Below are 21019 nucleotides of genomic sequence, written 5' to 3' on the forward strand. Positions count from 1 at the left end.
GTAAGGCATGGCTGTCTGTACTGTGCGGCTGCCTCGAGTCGAATGAGCGTGCAGCTGCCTCTGCTCAGAGTCTGGGCCCCCTCCATGCCAATTGTGACGCAGCGGCTGACGCCGCTGCTGATAAGAACGCGCGGCAGCCAATCAGCGCCCGACCGGATGGGCGTTGCCCGCACCGGAAGTATTTTTCTTAGCGGATCGCACCTAGTTAGAACTAAGCGCGATCCTCCAGCTCTGGTGGCAGCCAGGCGAAGCTCGTTCAAGGTCACCTGCCTTTCGTAGGTGCAGCGGCTAAGTGAAGACAGCCATGCATACTTCCGGTGCGGGCGGGCAACACCCATCCGGTCGGGCGCTGATTGGCTGCCGCGCGTTCTTATCAGCAGCGGCGTCAGCCGCTGCATCACAATCGGCATGGAGGGGGCCCAGACTCTGAGCAGAGGCAGCTGCACGCTCATTCGACTCGAGGCAGCCGCACAGTACAGACAGCCATGCCTTACCGAAGGAGAAGATATACAAGAAGAGCGAGACTACCAGTGTACAAGAATGTAGATACATTTGATCTTAAACCAAAGCAGACAGCACAACAGCAACTACTTGGAGGACTGATAACTTTTGTAGGATGTAAGATAAATTTTTCTTGCACTACTACAGAGGTTGTGAGTGGTAATTCATGGTTTACTATTGCTATTGTACGAGGAGGTGATTCACCAGCAGGAGGATTGGAGAGCTATAATGAGAGCGACATTATAAGTTTTCGTACATTTTCCATTGGTGTTATTCCAAACAAGAATTATGGTACTGCAGTTGTTACTATATATATATATATATATATATATATATATATATATATATATATATATATATATATATAAAACAAAGATGATGTGACTTACTGAGCTTTCGCAACCAACGGTTGCTTCGTCAGGAAAGAGGGAAGGAGAGGGAAAGATGAAAGGATGTGGGTTTTAAGGCAGAGGGTAAGGAGTCATTCCAATCCCGGGAGCGGAAAGACTTACCTTAGGGGGGAAAAAAGGACAGGTATACACTCGCGTGCGCACACACACATATCCATCCGCACATACACAGCCACAAGCAGACATTTGTAAAGGCAAAGAGTTTGGAATCTCTTGTGAATAATGGAAATCATTGCTCCAAATTCAAAGCAGCAACTGCACATAGGAATAGTTAACACTTTCTGTATTAAATTAACCATGCTGACAAATTCAGCCTCATTATTCTACCACATTTCGTCCAGGTGCTGATAACTTATGGACTTTTGTGAGCCTTACTTGTCTTTTGTTAAAAAAACCTATCAGAACAATTGGGATTCATAAATAGGTAAACACTGTTCTCTGTTCTTGTATGATCTTGGTGAATTTTATGCCATGTCCATTGCTGGGTTACCTCTGTCACCATTGCCCAAAGTATGAGCAGATTGTTCCCCTTTATTTTTTGGGTACTTTATCCAATAGCTCTCCATTATTCCTCAAAAATTAGATTATCCATTTCATTCATTAAAAAAAAATTGAATAACTGCTTTCTGTCAGTAAACCAAACTGCACACACAGTGTGCTTTCAGACCTCAGTGTGTAATATGCACTGAAGAGCCAAAGAAACTCCTTCACCTGCCTAATATCATGTAGGGCCCCCACGAGCATGCAGAAGTGTTGCAACACGACGTGGCATGGACTCAACTAATGTCTGAAGCAGTGCTACAGGGAATTGACTCTATGAATCCTACAGGGCTGTCCATAAATCCTCAAGAGTACAATTGGGTGGAGATACCTTCTGAACAGCACATTGCAAGGCATCCAAGATATGCTCAATACTGTTCATTTCTGGGGAGTTTGGTGGCCAGTAGAAGTGTTTAAACTCAGAAGAGTGTTCCAGGAGCCACTCTGTAGCAATTCTGGGCATGTGGGGTGTCACATTGAACTTCAGGAATTGCCTAAGTCCATCGGAATGCAAAGTGGACATGAATGGATGCAGGTGATCAGACAGGACGCTTACGTATGTGTCACCTGTTAGTCATATCTAGACGTATCAGGTGTCCCATATAATCCCAATTGTACATGCCCCACATCATTACAGAGCCTCCACCAGCTTGAACAGTCTCCTGCTGATATGCAGGGTCCTTGGATTCATGAGGTTGTTGCCATACCCATACACAACCATCCACTTGATACAATTTGATATGATACTCATCCAAACAGGCAACCTGTTTCCAGTCATCAACAATCCAATGTCAGTGGTGATGGGCTCAGGCGAGGCATAAAGCTTTCTGCTGTGGAGTCATCAAGGACTTCAATGATGTTTTGTTGAATGGTTCACATGCTGACATTTATTGATGGCCCAGAATTGAAATCTGCAGCAATTTTGGAAGGGTTGCACTTCTGTCACATTGAACAATTCTCTTCAGTCGTCGTTGGTCCTGTTCGTGCAGGATCTTTTTCCGGCTGCAGCGATATCGGAGATTTGATGTTTTACTAGGTTCCTGATATTCACGGTACACTTGTGAAATGGTCGTACAGGAAAATCCCCCACTTCATCGCTATATCGGAGATGCTGTGTCGCATCGATCATGTGCTAACTATAACATCAGTCATGTTACAACTCTGTATCAGTACAAGTCAGAGTTTTTGTTTCTTTCAAGCAGTGCCAAAGTCGAACATTCTCCCCTTTTTCTGTTCCTTTCTTTGAATATTTTCCATCATTGTTTATCACATTTTCATTTGTTGCTAATCCTATAGCAGCTTTGAAGATGTTTTCCAGCTTTCACTGACAGTTGTGTTAGAATTTAAAATTTCATTATTTGGTGGACTTGATTCATATTCTTATTTGTTGCCATTTTTATTTGTTTGTTTATGGGAACAGAGTTAACCTTGTATTGTTTTCACTGTGACAAATGAAAAAGAAATTCTTTTCAGATGTGGTGACTTTTGTGTAATTTGTGTTTAATTTGTTGTTACAGACGCATGTAGCTCCACAGTATGTTTACTCATCTGTTGCACCAGTGGTAATGGTGCCATCAGTAAACCCACCAGTGTATGGAATGAGGCCATACGCACCAGTACCAGTCTACACTGCACCTCCAACACAGCCTCCTCAGACACACCTGTCAGAACAGGAACTTAAGCAGGTAGGATTGCCTTAGATAAATTTAACGTAGATAGAAATTAGATGAATGTATTGTCTTTTGTGAAGTGTTATGTTTTCACTCTTTATTAACATTTTTAAAATGATAGCGATTACCTTCTTATTTTGTTAAAAGTTTGGGATTTTGAAATGAGGTTTTTTATATGGTTAATCTGCTTTAACTCTTGTATTGGCTAAGATATTTAAGTAAGCATTTATTGTTGGCCCTAAACTTTTAGCAACAGTATCTAAGAAATGTGCTAAAATAGAGAGCAAAGGTCTGCAGAATCTTCTAGTACAGTGCAAACACCTCTGTGTGGGGCTTTGTGCCAGGATGTGTTATCATGTGCAAAAAATAAATAAATAAATAAATAAATAAATTTGCAGCAGAATGGGCCTGGCAGGTGACTTCAAACATGGACTAGCCATTGGATGTCACCTGAATAACAAATACATGAGAAATATTTCAACCCTACCAAAGCTGACCAAATTGACTGTTGGCACTTTGATTGTGAAATGGAAACATGAAGGAACAACTACAGCTAAACAAAGACCATGTATTATCTCATGTAGTGACAGACAGGGGCCATTGAACATTGCAGAGGGTGGTTGTCAGTAAACACTGGAATTTCTGTGGTCAGTGCTGAGTGATGCCATTGGACAGTGGATGACTGGAAATAAGTGATGTGGAGCAATGGATCGTGCCATACCCTGTAGCAATCTGATGGAAAGGTTCGGGTTTGGCAAATGCCTGGAGAGTGTTATTTGCTATCATGTGGAATGCCAGCAGTGAAGTACAGAGGCCAGGTGGTGTTGCAGTATGGGGATAGTTTTCACGATTAGGACGTGGTCCCCATATTGTGCATAAGAAAACAATTACTGAAGAATATGAACACATTTTACAGAACTATACTCCTTTCTGTAGAGGAACTGTCTTCTAAATTAAGTGACACATAACAACCAGTAATAAAAATAGGAAAAAAGTAAATAATCATGATTACACTGTTTATACTCCCATTTAAAAAAAAAATCAGATTTCCTTAGTAACAATAATAATCCACATATCTTTCTAGTATGAGAAGAATATGGTGGGGGACCCATAAACTGCTATTGTATCACTAGTCAAACTCTATGATTATTTCAGTAGCAAAATTCAATTCAGCTAAATTTAATTCTTAGCTTCACTTGGAATGTTTGTGTTTTCTACTTAAGGCAGATTGCTCAACACTGAGCTCAATTAACTTCAAATAAATCATTCATGATAGTAATCAAGGCTAAATTATGTTTCAAATAAGTTTAACTTATGAGCCTTTTTCATCACCTGTGAAGCAGGTATTTTAGACAGTAGCATTTACACAGTCTGGCACTGAAGTTTTTTCAAAACGATACTTTGCAATAAATTGAGATTACTTAGCAGCATTCCAACTAACTTTAACTCTTGCTAATCCTTGCACATTTGACAAACATACTCGTAAATAAAACATTAGTTCATTTAAAACGGGATACTCGGTTTTCTGAACACTTAGCAGGGGAACCTGCATAGGTTCATGATAAGAATAAAAGTTAGGGTTCTAAACACAAGTTTATAGCATTTGGATTATTATTAAAATCACTCGAATAAATTTAACTGGTCCATGCCCTGATGCATATCTGTATGCATGAAGTTGGTGGAGTAGTGGCAAAGTAGTAGTGGCAAGTGACGTAGCGGCTAACTGTGCTCATGACTCTTGATCTTTGAATGCTCTATACAATTTCTACTTAGCGACGGATTTTTAATGTGTTAGAGCCATTCCTTATTGCCGAGAGTACCACGCAACAGCCAAATCCACATCCGAGGCAAAATTTCTTGCAAAGCGGCTTCCAATTGCCTCCCTTGGCACCGTCAATGTGTTCTGTGCAACGGCTAGCCACTGATTGCGTATCGTTCCCACCAAGTAGCCGCCCAGTTCAACCGCCAAAACCACCTTTTACATTGCGCTGAGCCACTTCCGTTGCAGAGGGACTTCCCTACGTCTTTTACATATTACAAATACAAATGCCCTAAGCATGAACCAGGTTCCAGTATACAAAGTTTTTCTTCTAAATATACACATTTTATAAAATTGTATTATTTTAAACATCATTTCCCTATATACATCACAATACTTTAAATTTCCTGTCACAAATCAATAACCGTAACTAACAAAGAAAACACACTCCATAATTGTAGATACACAGTTACGTAAATTAAACCTGCCACTAATCGATATAAGTGTTACAAAGTACCAAATAAATATGTTCCTTAACAAAATGTAGTTTTATGCTTCACTTCAGTAGGTGCCTAAACTGTTTCCTTTGAGCTGCTATACTGACTTAGTCACTGATTGAGAGGTAGATAAACAGAGTAGGTGATGCTAGTGGTTGGTATGATGACACATGCATGCTGCAGTGATTTGTTGGTGTATTTAATGAAATTGAGAATCTTTCAATGTCAGTGTAATGCATTTGCTACAGTTATTACTAGGTGATCAGTTTCAACCATTATCTGCAGTCTTTTCCAGGAGTATTGATAAAAACAGACAAAATGAAAATTGTCATACAAAGCCAGTGGCTTAAAACATTTCTCAGAAAACAGTGCAAACATACCATTCCGGCAATGCCTCACAAATGTGTATGACCTGCTTGCCATATTGAATGCTGTGCAGACCTTCGTGCATCACTGTAGGAACTATGTGCTGCCTGCATGTGGCCCACAGGATTGAGCAGTTTACGATTCAAATGACAAATTCCAAATGTGTAAACGAGAGCTAAAGCAAAAGTTGGATTAACAGTAAACAAAATCGCATCTCACTCAGTGAGTAGACGCAAAGTAATTAATCAATGTAGAGATCATACAACAATAAACAGTACTGTTACTAATGAAAAAAAAAATTCAAGATATGAAAAGTTGCTGAAGAAACATGTAAAACTGCAATAGAACAAAAATTATGTAAAAGAAATGAGTGCAGCTTGGAACTTATCCAGGCAATGTAGGTGACACTAAATGTAACTGACCAGTGTGGACAGCTCATTGTTGGTGTAGTATGGAAAATTATTTCCATAATGCAGAATTGAAGAATGCCTGGCTGCAAGATTGAAGTAGCTGCAGAGGAAGTAGATGTGCTACAGAACAAATTAACAATATAAAGCTAATGTTGTAAGAAAGGACTGAAAGACCTGAAAAAATAGAGGTGCATATTTATAAAAGATGTAAGATTTTTGTAGGTAGGTTGACTGTATTGAAAATCCCGGAAGGAATTGGAATATATTTGAAAACACAGGAGCGTATACAATAAATAATGAACAAAATCTGTGATGAAATTTGTAGAAGAAATGCTACTTGGAATTAAACGGGAATTAATTGGATGCAGAAATTTGAAGGCTGAATTGGTAGAATGTAGCAAATCAAAATTGATTGTTTAGTGGTAGCAGATTTTAGAAATTTTGGTAAATTGTGTTGGACAGTACAGAAACAAATATTCATAAGTAAACAGAAGCGAGTTAAAGCTCACAAATCGTCATTCAAAATTAGAGGGAATGACAAACAAATAAGACTACACCATCAAACTTATGAGAACTAGAAAATTGAGAAATTTAAATATCTGGACACCACACTCCAGCTTAATGAAAGAGTGAAAGAAGCTGAGGGGCAAGATTATAAAAGACAAATGCCTATTCTGACATGTTATGACAAAAAGTAACACTCTAGCAATCCAAAGATTTTTCATTACAAGACAACAATTCAGCTAGAATGCACACATTCCTAAAAAAGCACTAGTTTCATGATTGACAGAAAAATTATGTAAAGGAAAAATCATTGTGAGGATATATTATGCAACATAACTACGACAGACACTTTAAATTTAAGAGAGAACGCAAAAGTATAGTTTCAGAAGATGATTGCATGAAAACTAAAAGACGCACAGAAAAGTGGAATGGATAGAGCGTCTCTCAAAGTTTCCTTCATTATATGCACATGGTGTAGTGCAGAGAGCACCACTGAAAGACAGGCGTGTCAAAACATGGCATATAATGGAATGATTCGTCCATTTTGTGTCCATGAATTCGCTAAATGTAAATCAGTTGTTATTATATCCTACCAAATATTAATAAAAGCTTTGACAGACAAAACAGTCAATACCTGGTACAGCACATTCTGTAAGGCTGACTGAAGAAATCAAGCCTGCTGGGACCATAAGCAGAGGAGCTTGATAAAGGATTTATTTCAAAAGCTGGTAAGTTTTCTTTCTCTTTTGTATGTGTCTGTCTACAACTAAGTGCTCCTGCTGTTCAGTGAGTGGTCACCTTTACTCCTAAGTTATTTACATTCTGCCCAATCTTTCCTTACTATAGCAAGCATGAACATTTTGAGAAGAAAAATTTCAAGTTTTGATAAGTTAAAAAACAAACATAATTACCCAAGAAAAGTGCACCGAAATCCAAGCCAAAGTGCAAGGAACAAAATTGAAATCAGTACATAAAAGAGAAAAAATGTGACTAGATAAAGGATCAATGGAAGGAACAGTTCACTTAGCTTTTATATGACCCATAGTTCGTCTGTAGGAGAAAGACAGTAAAAAGCAAGAGATTATCAAATGGCATGAAGAGTTAACATTTTTGTGAAGAAATAATGTTCAGCATGGATTAAATGTCTCTAATTTACTCCTATTCAGTGACCCTAGTGATGATTAAGATACTCGGACAGTACTTGTAGCACATACATGACAAATTACCAAGTTTGGCAGTAAGTTGTTAGACCGGTGTGATTGAAAAATCAGTACACAAATGGATTAGTGTTCACTAGGCCTGTTTGGGTAATTTCATTGAAAAGACAGAGCTGCAGAATGAATGTAGTTACAGTTGATACAACTGCTATAATAAAGTCAGTGAAAATGACCCCTGACCGCTAGCAGTGCTGTTTCTAGCTTTCAACTGAAAAAGGCTAGTGGTGCATGTCAAAACAATAGCAGCATATAGTGCTGTGAAAACGTTTAGGCATTGCCATAAAAATATACAAAATCGTGTTCTATAATTGATTGGTGTAGACGTGCGAAACAACTGCACCGAGCCCACTGAAACTGCCGAGGATCTTCTTTTGCCGACTCTTCTATAGTAAAACAAAATGCTGCAGTGTGGTCAAAGCCAAGGATATTGAAGAAAATGAATTTACAGTCTTCCATCACAATGCCAGAAGCTTAATAAACAAAAAAGGTGAACTTCTCATGTCCATTCAGGAAAATGAAATGATGGAATTTCAGCAGACTTGTTGTGAGCGTCAGAACATCACATTGAAGTCACTGGAACTGAACGGACTCATCTTTATGGATGCAGGCTAATACCATCAAGACAAAGACACACACACACACACACACACACACACACACACACACAAACCTTCACAGCTATATTGTGCCTGCTGAGCACACACTGCTGAGCCTGGACTGCTGTTGCGGGGGTGCAAGCTCATTGTTCTGAAGAAGAGATCTGTGCATTGTTACTTGGGAGAGAGATACTGATGTTTATGATGACACTGAAGAAGAAAAGATATAAATGAGTGGCATGGAGTTGGTAAATAACTATTGAACAAGAGTACATTTTTAAAGTAAACCCTTTCAGAAATTGTCCAACATATCAAAACCAGGTTTTTGCCAAGTGGTAGTAGGTAGAAGAGCAAGCAGTTTTATTGCATGGGTAGTTCTCTTTAACTGTTGTATCAACTGAGATATAGAAGCAAGGGCTGCTTTCTGGAATTGACCATTGTGGTGTAAACATCGTGAAATGTGGCTCTCATACAACGTCCCATCATTTTCAAGCCTTCCAACTGTTTAGTAATTTTCATTAATTATTCATATAATAGAGGGAAACATTCCACGTGGGAAAAATATATATAAAAACAAAGATGATGTGACTTACCAAACGAAAGCGCTGGCAGGTCGATAGACACACAAACAAACACAAACATACACACAAAATTCTAGCTTTCGCAACCAACGGTTGCCTCATTAGGAAAGAGGGAAGGAGAGGGAAAGACGAAAGGATGTGGGTTTTAAGGGAGAGGGTAAGGAGTCATTCCAATCCCGGGAGCGGAAAGACTTACCTTAGGGGGAAAAAAGGACGGATATACACTCGCGCACACACACACATATCCATCCACACATATACAGACACAAGCAGACATATTCAAAGACAAAGAGTTTGGGCAGAGATGTCAGTCGAGGTGGAAGTGCAGAGGCAAAGATGTTGTTGAATGACAGGTGAGGTATGAGTGGCGGCAACTTGAAATTAGCGGAGATTGAGGCCTGGTGGGTAACGGGAAGAGAGGATATATTGAAGAGCAAGTTCCCATCTCCGGAGTTCGGATAGGTTGGTGTTAGTGGGAAGTATCCAGATAACCCGGACGGTGTAACACTGTGCCAAGATGTGCTGGCCGTGCACCAAGGTATGTTTAGCCACAGGGTGATCCTCATTACCAACAAACACTGTCTGCCTGTGTCCATTCATGCGAATGGACAGTTTGTTGCTGGTCATTCCCACATAGAATGCGTCACAGTGTAGGCAGGTCAGTTGGTAAATCACGTGGGTGCTTTCACACGTGGCTCTGCCTTTGATCGTGTACACCTTCCGGGTTACCGGACTGGAGTAGGTGCTGGTGGGAGGGTGCATGGGACAGGTTTTACACCGGGGGCGGTTACAAGGGTAGGAGCCAGAGGGTAGGGAGGGTGGTTTGGGGATTTCATAGGGATGAACTAACCTGTTAGTTCAGTCGAGACGGAAGTGCAGAGGCAAAGATGTTGTTGAATGACAGGTGAGGTATGAGTGGCGGCAACTTGAAATTAGCGGAGATTGCGGCCTGGTGGGTAACGGGAAGAGAGGATATATTGAAGAGCAAGTTCCCATCTCCGGAGTTCGGATAGGTTGGTGTTAGTTAGTCACATCATCTTGTCATTAATTATTCACCTACACGTGAGGAATAGTTTCCCCTAAGCCCTTCTAATTCACTCTGTGTCAAGTTGGGTGTCTAGATTGTTGTTTTTTCTTTGTTTTTCCTAATATTTTATCACCATGCAACAAGTGTCTGTAAACTAAACAGGCAGGTAATCTGAAAATTGTTGTAAACGTGGTAACTACATGCAGTCTGCAAGCCACTTGCACAGATTTCCAGCTCTCTGTAGTTGAAAAAAGAACTTTTACTTGATGTTTTGAGGTTGTTAGGAAGTGGTTACGGAAATAATTTAACCAAGTTTTCAGGAAGGAACTCATATTCAAATCTCCTTAGTATCACATGCACAAAATAATCACCGCTAAATTGTTTTCTTTCCTCAGCATTCAGTGTAGCTCAGAACCAAATCCCATTAACAATTCTACAAAATCTGTCTCTATGAAACACCAACCAAACCTACAAAGATAGTTTAGCTTTAGCTGGCCTAAGAGTGGAAAGTTTAATGCTGCACTCAGCACACTGTTTTAATACGAGTGGCTCACTAAAATGAACCGATGAGGTAAATAATTGTCTAATGTTCATATGAAGATTCAATTTTATACAATGCAAATAAAGTACAGTCTTTCTCTCACAGTAACATGAAGTTCCATTGCTTGTAGTCTTGTGCTTGCAAGGACCATCACAAATGAATACTTTACACATCTCCAGTAGACTGACACTCACTCCTTAGTGGACTGAAACACACTTTCTGAATGCTCTGCTGGGGCTGCCTAAAGGCTCCCAGTGCAGACAAGCTCAAGTATTGTGGCATGAGTGGGACAGTGCACAAATGGTTTAATTCGTACCTAACTGGAAGAGTGCAGAAAGTTGAAATAAGTAGTTCTCGTAACATGCAAAGATCAGCACATTCCTCAAACTGGGGAACTATCAAGAATGGGGTTCCACAAGGGTCAGTCTTGGGTCCTTTGTTGTTCTTATTATATATTAATGACTTGCCATTCTATATTCATGAAGAGGCAAAGTTAGTTCTCTTTGCTGATGATACAAGTATAGTAATCACACCTGACAAACAAGAATTAACTGATGAAATTGTCAATACTGTCTTTCAGAAAATTACTAAGTGGTTCCTTGTAAACGGACTCTCACTGAATTTTGATAAGACACAGTACATACAGTTCCGTACAGTGAATGGTATGACGCCATTAATAAATATAGACCTTAATCAGAAGCATATAGCTAAGGTAGAATATTCCAAATTTTTAGGTGTGTCCATTGATGAGAGATTAAATTGGAAGAAACACATTGATGATCTGCTGAAACGTTTGAGTTCAGCTACTTATGCAATAAGGGTCATTGCAAATTTTGGTGATAAACATCTTAGTAAATTAGCTTACTACGCCTATTTTCACTCATTGCTTTCATATGGCATCATATTTTGGGGTAATTCATCACTGAGGAATAAAGTATTTATTGCACAAAAGCGTGTAATCAGAATAATAGCTGGAGTCCACCCAAGATCATCCTGCAGACATTTATTTAAGGATCTAGGGATATTCACAGTAGCTTCTCAGTATATATACTCTCTTATGAAATTTGTTATTAACAACCAAACCCAATTCAAAAGTAATAGCAGTGTGCATAACTACAATACTAGGAGAAAGGATGATCTTCACTATTCAAGATTAAATCTAACTTTGGCACAGAAAGGGGTGAATTATACTGGCACTAAAGTCTTTGGTCACTTACCAAATAGTATCAAAAGTCTGACAGATAACCAACAAGTATTTAAGAAGAAATTAAAAGAATTTCTGAATGACAACTCCTTCTACTCCATAGAGGAATTTTTAGATATAAATTAAGAAAAAAAGAAAAAATATTAAAAAAATAAAAATAAAAAATAAAGAAAAACAAAAAACACAAAAAAATAAAGTTGTTATATTAACTTAAGTATGTTGTTAAATTAACCTAATTATGTCATGTATTGGAAAATTCGACTCGTTCCACATCATTACGAAATATCGTATTCATGATCCATGGAACTAGTACTAATCTAATCTAATCTAATCTAATCTAATCTAATCTAACAGTAAACGAAACACTCACTTCTGGCCAACAGTGTACCCAACTATAGCCCATATGATTCTGTAAAAGATCTTTGCCAAATATCTTTGATCAGACTTTTATAAATCTTTGATCAGATTTTTATAAATCTTTGGTGATCTACTATAATACTTTTATCATATCTTTTATGAAAGTTATAATGTGGTACTAGTTTCTATAAAAGATTTGTGAAAGTACAGTGTAATGCAGGCCTATGTGCTTGAAAAGCATGCTTCTTGAGGCTTTAAATTTCTAGTAAATCTCCGTATTGGAATTGTACCCACTTCCTTGCTATTTAAGTTTTAATTTTCTGTTCTAGTACATTAGCTTGTACAGTTTTTTACATAGAACTTTGAGTAGTCATTGTCCGATGAACTGTGCTTTCTGTTGTCATTGTACCTTAATTTCTTTGAAATTTTTTACGGCTTTATCATTTCATATCCAGAATACAGTGGCATAATATCTAGATCATAACCTCATTCTAAAGACTAGATAATCTGTTACACTTTAAGACATTGTAGACAAAAATCCACAATTTTTTGAATAATTTTTTAAATATTGACCATATCACTGTACAAACTTCCATACAATGTTTTATACGAAAGCTCATCTATTACAATTCCAGCTCTGTAGCCTCAAATTTCAGCAGATGTGAAATTTCTGTAAACGATTGATGTGCTTGCAAAATACTTGACATAACTCAACAGAAATATCTAAACAATGTTTTTATACCAGAACGCGCAATCTATTAAAATGTCAACTTTATATCTTCAGATTTCAGTGAATGTAAAATTTGTTTAAACCTAGGTTTTCGGGGAAAGTATTGAACTGACGAGGTTTGAATCAAGATTAATTATGTTTAAATGTTACTGATCCGTTAAATGATTTTAAATTATTAAAATTTTAGTAGGCTATTGTGCAAGAGTATGGCAACACATTGAGACAGTAGCTCACATGCATGGCTTAGCACTGGAGAATGAGGGAAGGGTGAGGGTAGTCCCACTTGGTGTTAACTCTCTGTACCTGCTTCCTTGCAACTAGAAGTTAGCATGTAGTTCCATTTACAGTGGTCATAGCTTTTCTTGTATCTATGTCATGGTAAGTACTGTCCAGAGGATATGTTTTTCATCTTATTGCCTAATCATGTCTTTTTGCTACATATAAGAGACCCTGGCGTGGAAGCCACACAGAGTTTACATACCATAGGCTGATTCCTGCTGCCTTGACTTTCAGTTTTTGTTAGAAGTAATATCAGAGAAAATGGTTCTGTTGCTTTGATTTGAACTGGGTGTTTACTCCTTGGATATCCAATTTGCTTAGTTACTAAAGGTACTGCTCTGTGTTATGCAGGTGAAAACACTCTGTATGTCTCTTCTGCATTACCAGTCACCTCCATTCTCACTACCCCTGTGACATAACATCTACTAGAGTGCTAACTGGGCTAACCACATACTCACACCCTTGCCCTCACCGTATCATCTTTCCAACTCCCCCCTCCCTCCCATTTCAGATGAATTACTCTCCTCTTCATGACATCAATTTTTCTCTCTCCCTGTTTCCTCTCACGATAAATCTTCTATTGTGAGATTGCTACCTTATTCAGTCCTTATTTTGCTACTGCCGTAGACAGCTGCCTCCCCTCTCCTGCTTTGCCTTATCTCCTTGAACCCCTCCTTATCTTCAGTTGGTGCAGCCCATTCCTCTTCTTCCATGCCCATCATCCTTGTTAGCTGGTGAAATTTTCTAAGCTCTTAAGAGTCTGTTCCATACATCAATCAGCAGCAAGTGAGTGGTACCTCTCCCTCATTCTTCCTCATTGTTCCTATCCTGGAAGTCCCATTATTATGAGGGCAATCCCAAAAGTTAGGTCTTAAAGGTGCTGGAGCCACAGGGAGACTGTTTGCCTGGCTGTTGTCCACACTTTTTTTACGCACACACACACACACACACACACACACACACACACAAAATACAGAAACTGCATGTCTGCTGGAGCTTTCAGTCTTAGCTTAGCACACAGTTGTAATGGAGCTCTCATTAGCCACTACTGCCAGGTGCGAAGTTCACACAATTATTTGGTTTTTGAGTGCAAAAGGTGTTAAACCAATCGACATTCATTGACAGTTGATGGAAGTGTACGGAGAGTTGTTTAAAGATGTGAAAAATGTCTAAAAGTGATTATGGTGAGGAAAGAAGTGGGAGACCACCAATTCCCAAAGAGACAATCGCAAATCGCACTTCAAGGTCAGCAGATCACTCCTGAAAGCATCGTTCACCAGACTTTGACTGAAACGTTGAAATTTCTGAAGGTGTTCGCAAAATGGGTCCCAAGAATGCTGACAGAAGACCACAAATGGCAACTCATTGAAACTTCCTGCCAATTTCTTCAATCCTATGTGGGTGAAAAGGACAGCCTTTTGGATTCAGTTGATGAAACTTGGGTATGGGTGATGAAACTTGGGCTTTCCACTTCACACCTGAAATTAAACAACAATCGTGTGAGTGGCGGCATTCTGATTCATCCAAGCCTTGTAAATTCAAAAGAACGTAGTCTGCCAATATAGTCATGGGAGTTGAGTTTTGGAACCAAAAGGAGATATTGTTGGTCAGCTTCATGGTACCTGGGACAACAGTAAATGTTGACAGGTATTTTCAGAAATTAAAACACTCAGACGATTGATTCAGAACCGAAAAGGGGAAATGTAGAGCAAGGGATAAGCCTTCACCACGACAACGATCGCCCGTCAAACCGTGGATATTCTGCAACAGTTTGGATGGGACATCGTCACCCATCCACCATATAGTCTGGGCTTCCTAAGATGAAAGAACACTTTGCTGGAAGGTGCTTCAGTGACAACGATGACGAGGCGAAAGATGAGGTCCAATGTTTCTTCAGTAGTGTGGTGGTGGGCCAGTATGACGTGGGCATACAAAAACTGCTACAGCATGTACAAAAATGCATCAATCGAAATAGCGATTATGTGGAAAAGTAGAGAAATGCTCAAGCTTCAAATCTATGTACAATTTATTGTAAATAAATGTTTCTTTATGTTTAACAAACTGGAGACCTTACCTTTAGTATCACCCTCCTATAACATTAATGTTGTTGTTGTTATTATTATTATGTTACTGGGAGATTAATTATGAACAAAAATTCAGTTGTTTCTTAATATTATTTATATTCATTGAGCATGGTCAACTATCAAGTGGCAATTTGTCTCCACTAAATTTTTGTGTATCTGTCTTACTTTCTCAATACTTCAGAATAGAATATTAGTCAAGTATAGTGACATTATCAAAATAAATGTATAGTGTAAACATGCAAGTAAATATAAATAAGTGGGTAATAATATACTAAGAATTGCTATCTTTTGATGTATATTTTGAACAGATATTATACTGGCATAATCAAACTGTTTTTAGGTCTGTGCAATATACTCACGATTATTCGTTCATCTTTTTTAAAAGAAAAGCACAGATGTTGTGCACACGGGTACCGGCAGCATAGGTTGCCGGCTGCTAGGGGCAGTGGCAGAAACTAAGCCAGACTGGCAATGGAAGATAACTGCACTGAGCTGCACCTCAACACATGCAGATGTCGGCCGTTGATGGTGCCCCTACCACCCATCAGTAGACATTGTCTCGAATACATGTTCGAAAAACCTCAACTATTCATGTTTTTCAATTATTTGTGTATCTTCTCTCCCAGATTACACTGAATAATCAGGAGTATGCTGCAGTTCGTAGGGTTAAATGTTGCTCCACAAGTTCACAACACATTATCTGTTGCAGTAGTCACTGCAGTATGACTGAGTACTACAGATTTTGTACATCCCTTGCTTCTTCCTCATGAGACTGTTTGAGAGATTTTTTTGTTTGTTTCAGATTGAAGAAATGTTTCCTAATATGGACAAAGAAGTAATTAAGTCTGTTTTTGAAGCTAACAGAGGCAGCAAAGATGGTACAGTCAATTCACTTTTACAGATGAGTGAATGATGTGCTCAATAGTGCACATTTTCTGTATGATGTCAACAAGTACCTTATGTTTAACATAAGGCATTGTATTCATTTATATTAATGAGTGTGGTTTAAATATATATGAATCCAGAAAATGATGTATGTGCCATGTTGTTATATTCTATGTTAATTATCTTTATTTTGTTAATATACAAAAATTGTAACAGCTTATTGATTATGCAGTTAATAATCAAATTCATTAAAAACTTTTACTCTGTCATTTTATTGTGAAAGGTTATACCTGCATTAAAAAAATCAGCAATCAGCTTTGATGATCTATGTGATGTACTTGTAATATGTAATCAAATAACTTGGAATACTTAAGTTACTTTTATATGTAACATAATTCCATACAAGACATGAAAATTCCAGCGTCAGGTGTTAGAGATGATTAATAACCGTATTAATATTTTTTGTTGTTATATTATACCTCAGTATAAAGAGCGAAATACTGGGGGAGAATGTGTTGGGCTGGCATTGAAATCCTCTTTTAGGTAAAAAATACTCATTGTTTGTGTGTGTTATTTGTCAGTGCACATTATTCAATCCTCTCACGATTATAATAAACAGTGTAAAAGGGGAAATTATAAGTACTTTGTATTTAGATCCACCAGTGCTGCTTGAGCACATCAAGGCAGAATTTCTTCATATGAAAGTGTGTTCTTAATTCTTAACCCATTGTGCTGCTAAAATGCCAACACACGGCCACATCACCGTGGCAAGCAATGGCCGGTCAGCTTGCATGGAATATAAATGTACACACGGACTCTGAACAGAATATAGTTTGCCGGTATATTGTGTTAACTGCTCAAACAATTTAGTATAAAGACAGTCAAACAGTGGAAACTCCTGGGTGGAATATCTACAATATTAGGAAAGGGATAGTTTGCTACTCACCTTAAAAATGACCTGTTGTGTTGCAGACAGGCACGTTATAGCTTTTGATCAAAGCCTTTTTCAGCAAAGAAAACTCGTTCACACAAGGAAGCACATTTCACACTTACATGACTGCTGTATCTGGCTGCTTCAACTGGAGTAAAGACTGGCCTGTTTGTTGGGGATTCAGAGGTTCAGGTGCTAAATATTTCAGAATTAGTGCCAGAGGTGAAGAAATTTCACAAGGAACAGAAGCCACCAACAATCTCATCTTTCACCTCTGCAGTCAATTTGGCTCCAAAATGAATTTATCAACACAAATTCTGAAACAATTACTGAGGGCTGTTCATGTACATGCTAGAGCAAGTGCGTTCCCTTCAAGAAGATGTAGGCTCTTCAGCTTCTCTAAAGGAACTTTGAACATAGGGCACAAGAGGATAAAAATGTTGAAAATTAGATATGAAAGAGAATGGTCTGTAAGCTATCTTACAGCAGAAGATTGACATAATCAGACGAGGAAATTATGAGGTGCTTTTGCTGTATTTGCAAATGAAAAATATTGCTCCTCCCTGTCTCTCTCATCACGTCTGCATGCAGTTGCAAACAGTATATGCTCTGAGGAGGAGGCAGTAAGCTTAATGTCCCTTCCACCAACTGAGTTTTGATTGTGAGAACATGAACTGCCCCAACCATTATTCATTTTGAAGGATTTAATGTGCTTTGGGGATTCTTTATATGCCCCAGGGGAATAACTGTAGTCTTTCTCTGTCTTAGATCTCACAACATCTTAATATTCTTTTCAGCCCTGATTTGGAGTCATTGCAATTGAATGTAGAATAACTTATCATTGTTAAAGAGAAGAAGAAAAGGTCATGGCTAGAGCTCCCAAATTCAGTAAAGCCATATATAGGATTTCTGATACACAGCCCAGATTTCCAATACGGTAAAAGGAAGTCTACACATTCGCAAAAACTTCAAGCTTCACCCAAAAAAACTCAAACTGCTTGTGTGACGACGGCCATAGCAGCATTTCACCAATTGCAAATACATTACAGAGTGTGGCAGCTGGAATTTCATTTCCTATAAAGAAGACTATGATTGCTCTTTCTATATATAGGAGCTGAATACCAGTGCCCAAAGCTTTGGACATGGCTCCTAGTATCTAGATTCATTAAAGCTTGTTGCAGAAACTTGATAACCAAAGGATAACATCCTTGCCATCATAGTTCGAATTTGACAGCATGACAATTTTGGCTTACATGTAGAGGGGCTATTTTAATTCCACTCATGAAATTCGGAGGAAAGATTGTGCTTGGCCATGTAATTAACATAATGTCACACTAATTGGGTAGAGAACCCGTTGGAACATGTGGTGAATCAACAGTCAACCTGAACTCTAGAAACAATGAAGCTCTTTAGACACTGACATTGTGGATTCTGGAGATATTATTCAATTACTGATAACCTGACAGGTATTTTTGCACTAGTGATTAACTCAATAACTACACAGTGAGAAACCCCATACTGTGCTTGCTACCACCATCCAACAGTTGTATTTCACTGTCAAGAAGTTGGTGTGATGGAAAGACAATAGTTGTTTGATGTTATCTTCATACATATTGTGTAGTTGTTGACTATTCTTGTTTTTAATCTACCCTAATCTGATTTTTTAAAATCTTAGATTTATAGTCGTTGCTCTAGATCATTGAATGGTATGGCTGCTGCATGTGAATAAACTAAACGGCTTTAAAAATCTTAATGTCTTAACACGATACAGCAAGCAGACACAGCCTGTCTGCTTCACTCGTACAAGGCAATTATGACTCTGTTATAGTTCGTGGTTTGGTGAGGTCTAAAATCATTGAAGGATTGAGGGTGTTCTGAATGAGGAGGGATTTAGGTGCATCAACTGCATTTAAAACCAATCCAATACCTAGAATGTGGTGATTCGCAATGTTGCCATCCAGTAGCAGCTTAGTGGTGCACCAGGCATACAATCTATTGGCATCTTGTATGATGGCTGCCCCAGCAGTGGAGTGCAATTCAGATGTTGACCTTGAGCAATGAAATTATTTGTCCAAACCAGGGCCTAGTAGCATTTGTTGTGGCCCAGATTTGTCTAAAAATGTGGATGGAGTAGCCACCATTGTTATAAAAAAGAGAATTTTAAACTACTTGATGACAGGAAGAACTTTATCCCAGATTACATTTTCAAAACATTGATTAATGGCATTTTAGCTGAGCACCACAATTGTTTTATGTACATATCAGGCCAAAATAGGGGACCCCCATCACCTGTTTTGTGGTAGTCCTGTACTGTGCCCTTCAGTCTGTTCAGCACTTGTACTTGGCAACCAAATAAGCATAGCAAGGATCCCCTTTTGAAATAAAATTTGGCAACATGTGTGATTACTAGTTGACGTCTCTGTTGATTGAAGGGTGTGACAAATGCTGCAAAATTCTGATCTTATTAAAAGAAATATGTAGATAGTGTATTATGTAGTAAAGTATTTTTCCAAGATTTCAGACGATTATAGGAAATTTTTTACTATTCTTATTGGAACAGTTAACTGTGGCTGTTCCTGGTTGTTAACATATAACTCAACTCATTTCTCAGCCTGATTGCAGTTTACAGAACACAGTGCATTAATAGATGAACAGGTACACGGCGGGTATACATTGAGCTCCTATCTCATGATAGATGAAGCAGTGATGGTCTGCATCCAGTAATCAGCATTATGCACGATTATCTCGAAGACATGCAGCACACTCTGTTGATTTACCATTCGTTATAATGCCCCAGTCAGCTAATTTGGGATTGACAAATATTAATACTGTTGTGAGAGACACCTGTAGAGCCTGATTGGAAGGTTAATCAGATACTTAAGTATCTTAGTACCAGGAGTATAGCACATACTCTTGAGATCGTTGGTCAAATATTAAAGACCTTCCCAGTGCTAAGGATGTATTGCACTAGGTGTTTCAAAAAGATTCATTCAATTTCACAATGCTATATCTTCTACATGAATGAAGTTATAGATGTGAAGTAAATTTTAACGTATGCATAGGACTACAAAATTTGCCATATTCAAAAGAATGGTTTTCCAAGGGTATACGCTTTATGTGCATGTGCATACAACATTATGTGTTTTTCTACAGTCACATTTTGTATCAAAGTTTTCATTACCTTTTCCAAATATTCCTTATGTTCCTACCACTAGACGCACGGCGAATGTCCAGACGATAATCAAATTTGTCCCGTACTCTTGCGATTGTCTCCATTTTCTGCCTTGACTGCTGTTGTTGTGTGACACAGCAGTGCTAGTGGTGTTGATACAAAGCAGAGCAATGGCACTGATAAACAATGCAAACATTGTATATATCTATGACAACAGTTGCCAAAATTGACATTTTGTCTAAAAGGAACCAAAGAAATTTTGCATAGTGAGAAAGAAGTGGCCGATGAAATATTAGTGTTTCTGCAAGATGAGTCAGTGGAATGTGTGGTTTCATGCATGCTCAACTGTGCAGACAATGTACATGAGACGTGCAATGGTGGTGATACATGCTGAAAGTGATACTGAAACAGGTGTCAAGCCATATAGTTCATCATCCTTGTCAGACAGGGAGAGACAAATTTCTTCTCGAATGAAACACAATAAAGGACAATCTTTGGCCAAGGAGTGTGTACTAAACATAATTATGTGCATAGAAGATCATTTGCAGCACAGTAAAGAAACAATTGTGAACTGACTTTGAATAAGTTTGCAGCAATATGACCATGTAGTGCGTAAGGAAGACTATGGATATTTAAGGAAGGACTAGGCGCACTTATTACAAATACTGGTGTTTGCAATTTCATGGATGCTCGATACAATTTGCAGGATGCACATGATAATGACTTACTGTGTTGTGCACACAATCAGCATGCTACAT

General features: G+C 38.4%; 1 protein-coding gene across 1 annotated transcript in view; it reads left to right on the top strand.

Annotated features, from left to right (window-relative positions):
• The window catches only part of LOC126199044 (toll-interacting protein-like), a 65871-nt gene extending 49080 nt beyond the window's left edge, over positions 1 to 16791 (top strand). The window contains exons 5-6 of the mRNA XM_049935749.1: positions 2969 to 3136; positions 16076 to 16791. Of these exons, the coding sequence (XP_049791706.1) occupies positions 2969 to 3136; positions 16076 to 16186 (279 nt within the window). The 3' untranslated portion in view covers positions 16187 to 16791. The remainder of the gene's footprint in view (positions 1 to 2968; positions 3137 to 16075) is intronic.
• Positions 16792 to 21019: the final 4228 nt, after the last annotated feature.

The sequence above is a fragment of the Schistocerca nitens genome, chromosome 8, assembly GCF_023898315.1.
Source record: "Schistocerca nitens isolate TAMUIC-IGC-003100 chromosome 8, iqSchNite1.1, whole genome shotgun sequence".
NCBI lineage: Eukaryota > Metazoa > Arthropoda > Insecta > Orthoptera > Acrididae > Schistocerca > Schistocerca nitens.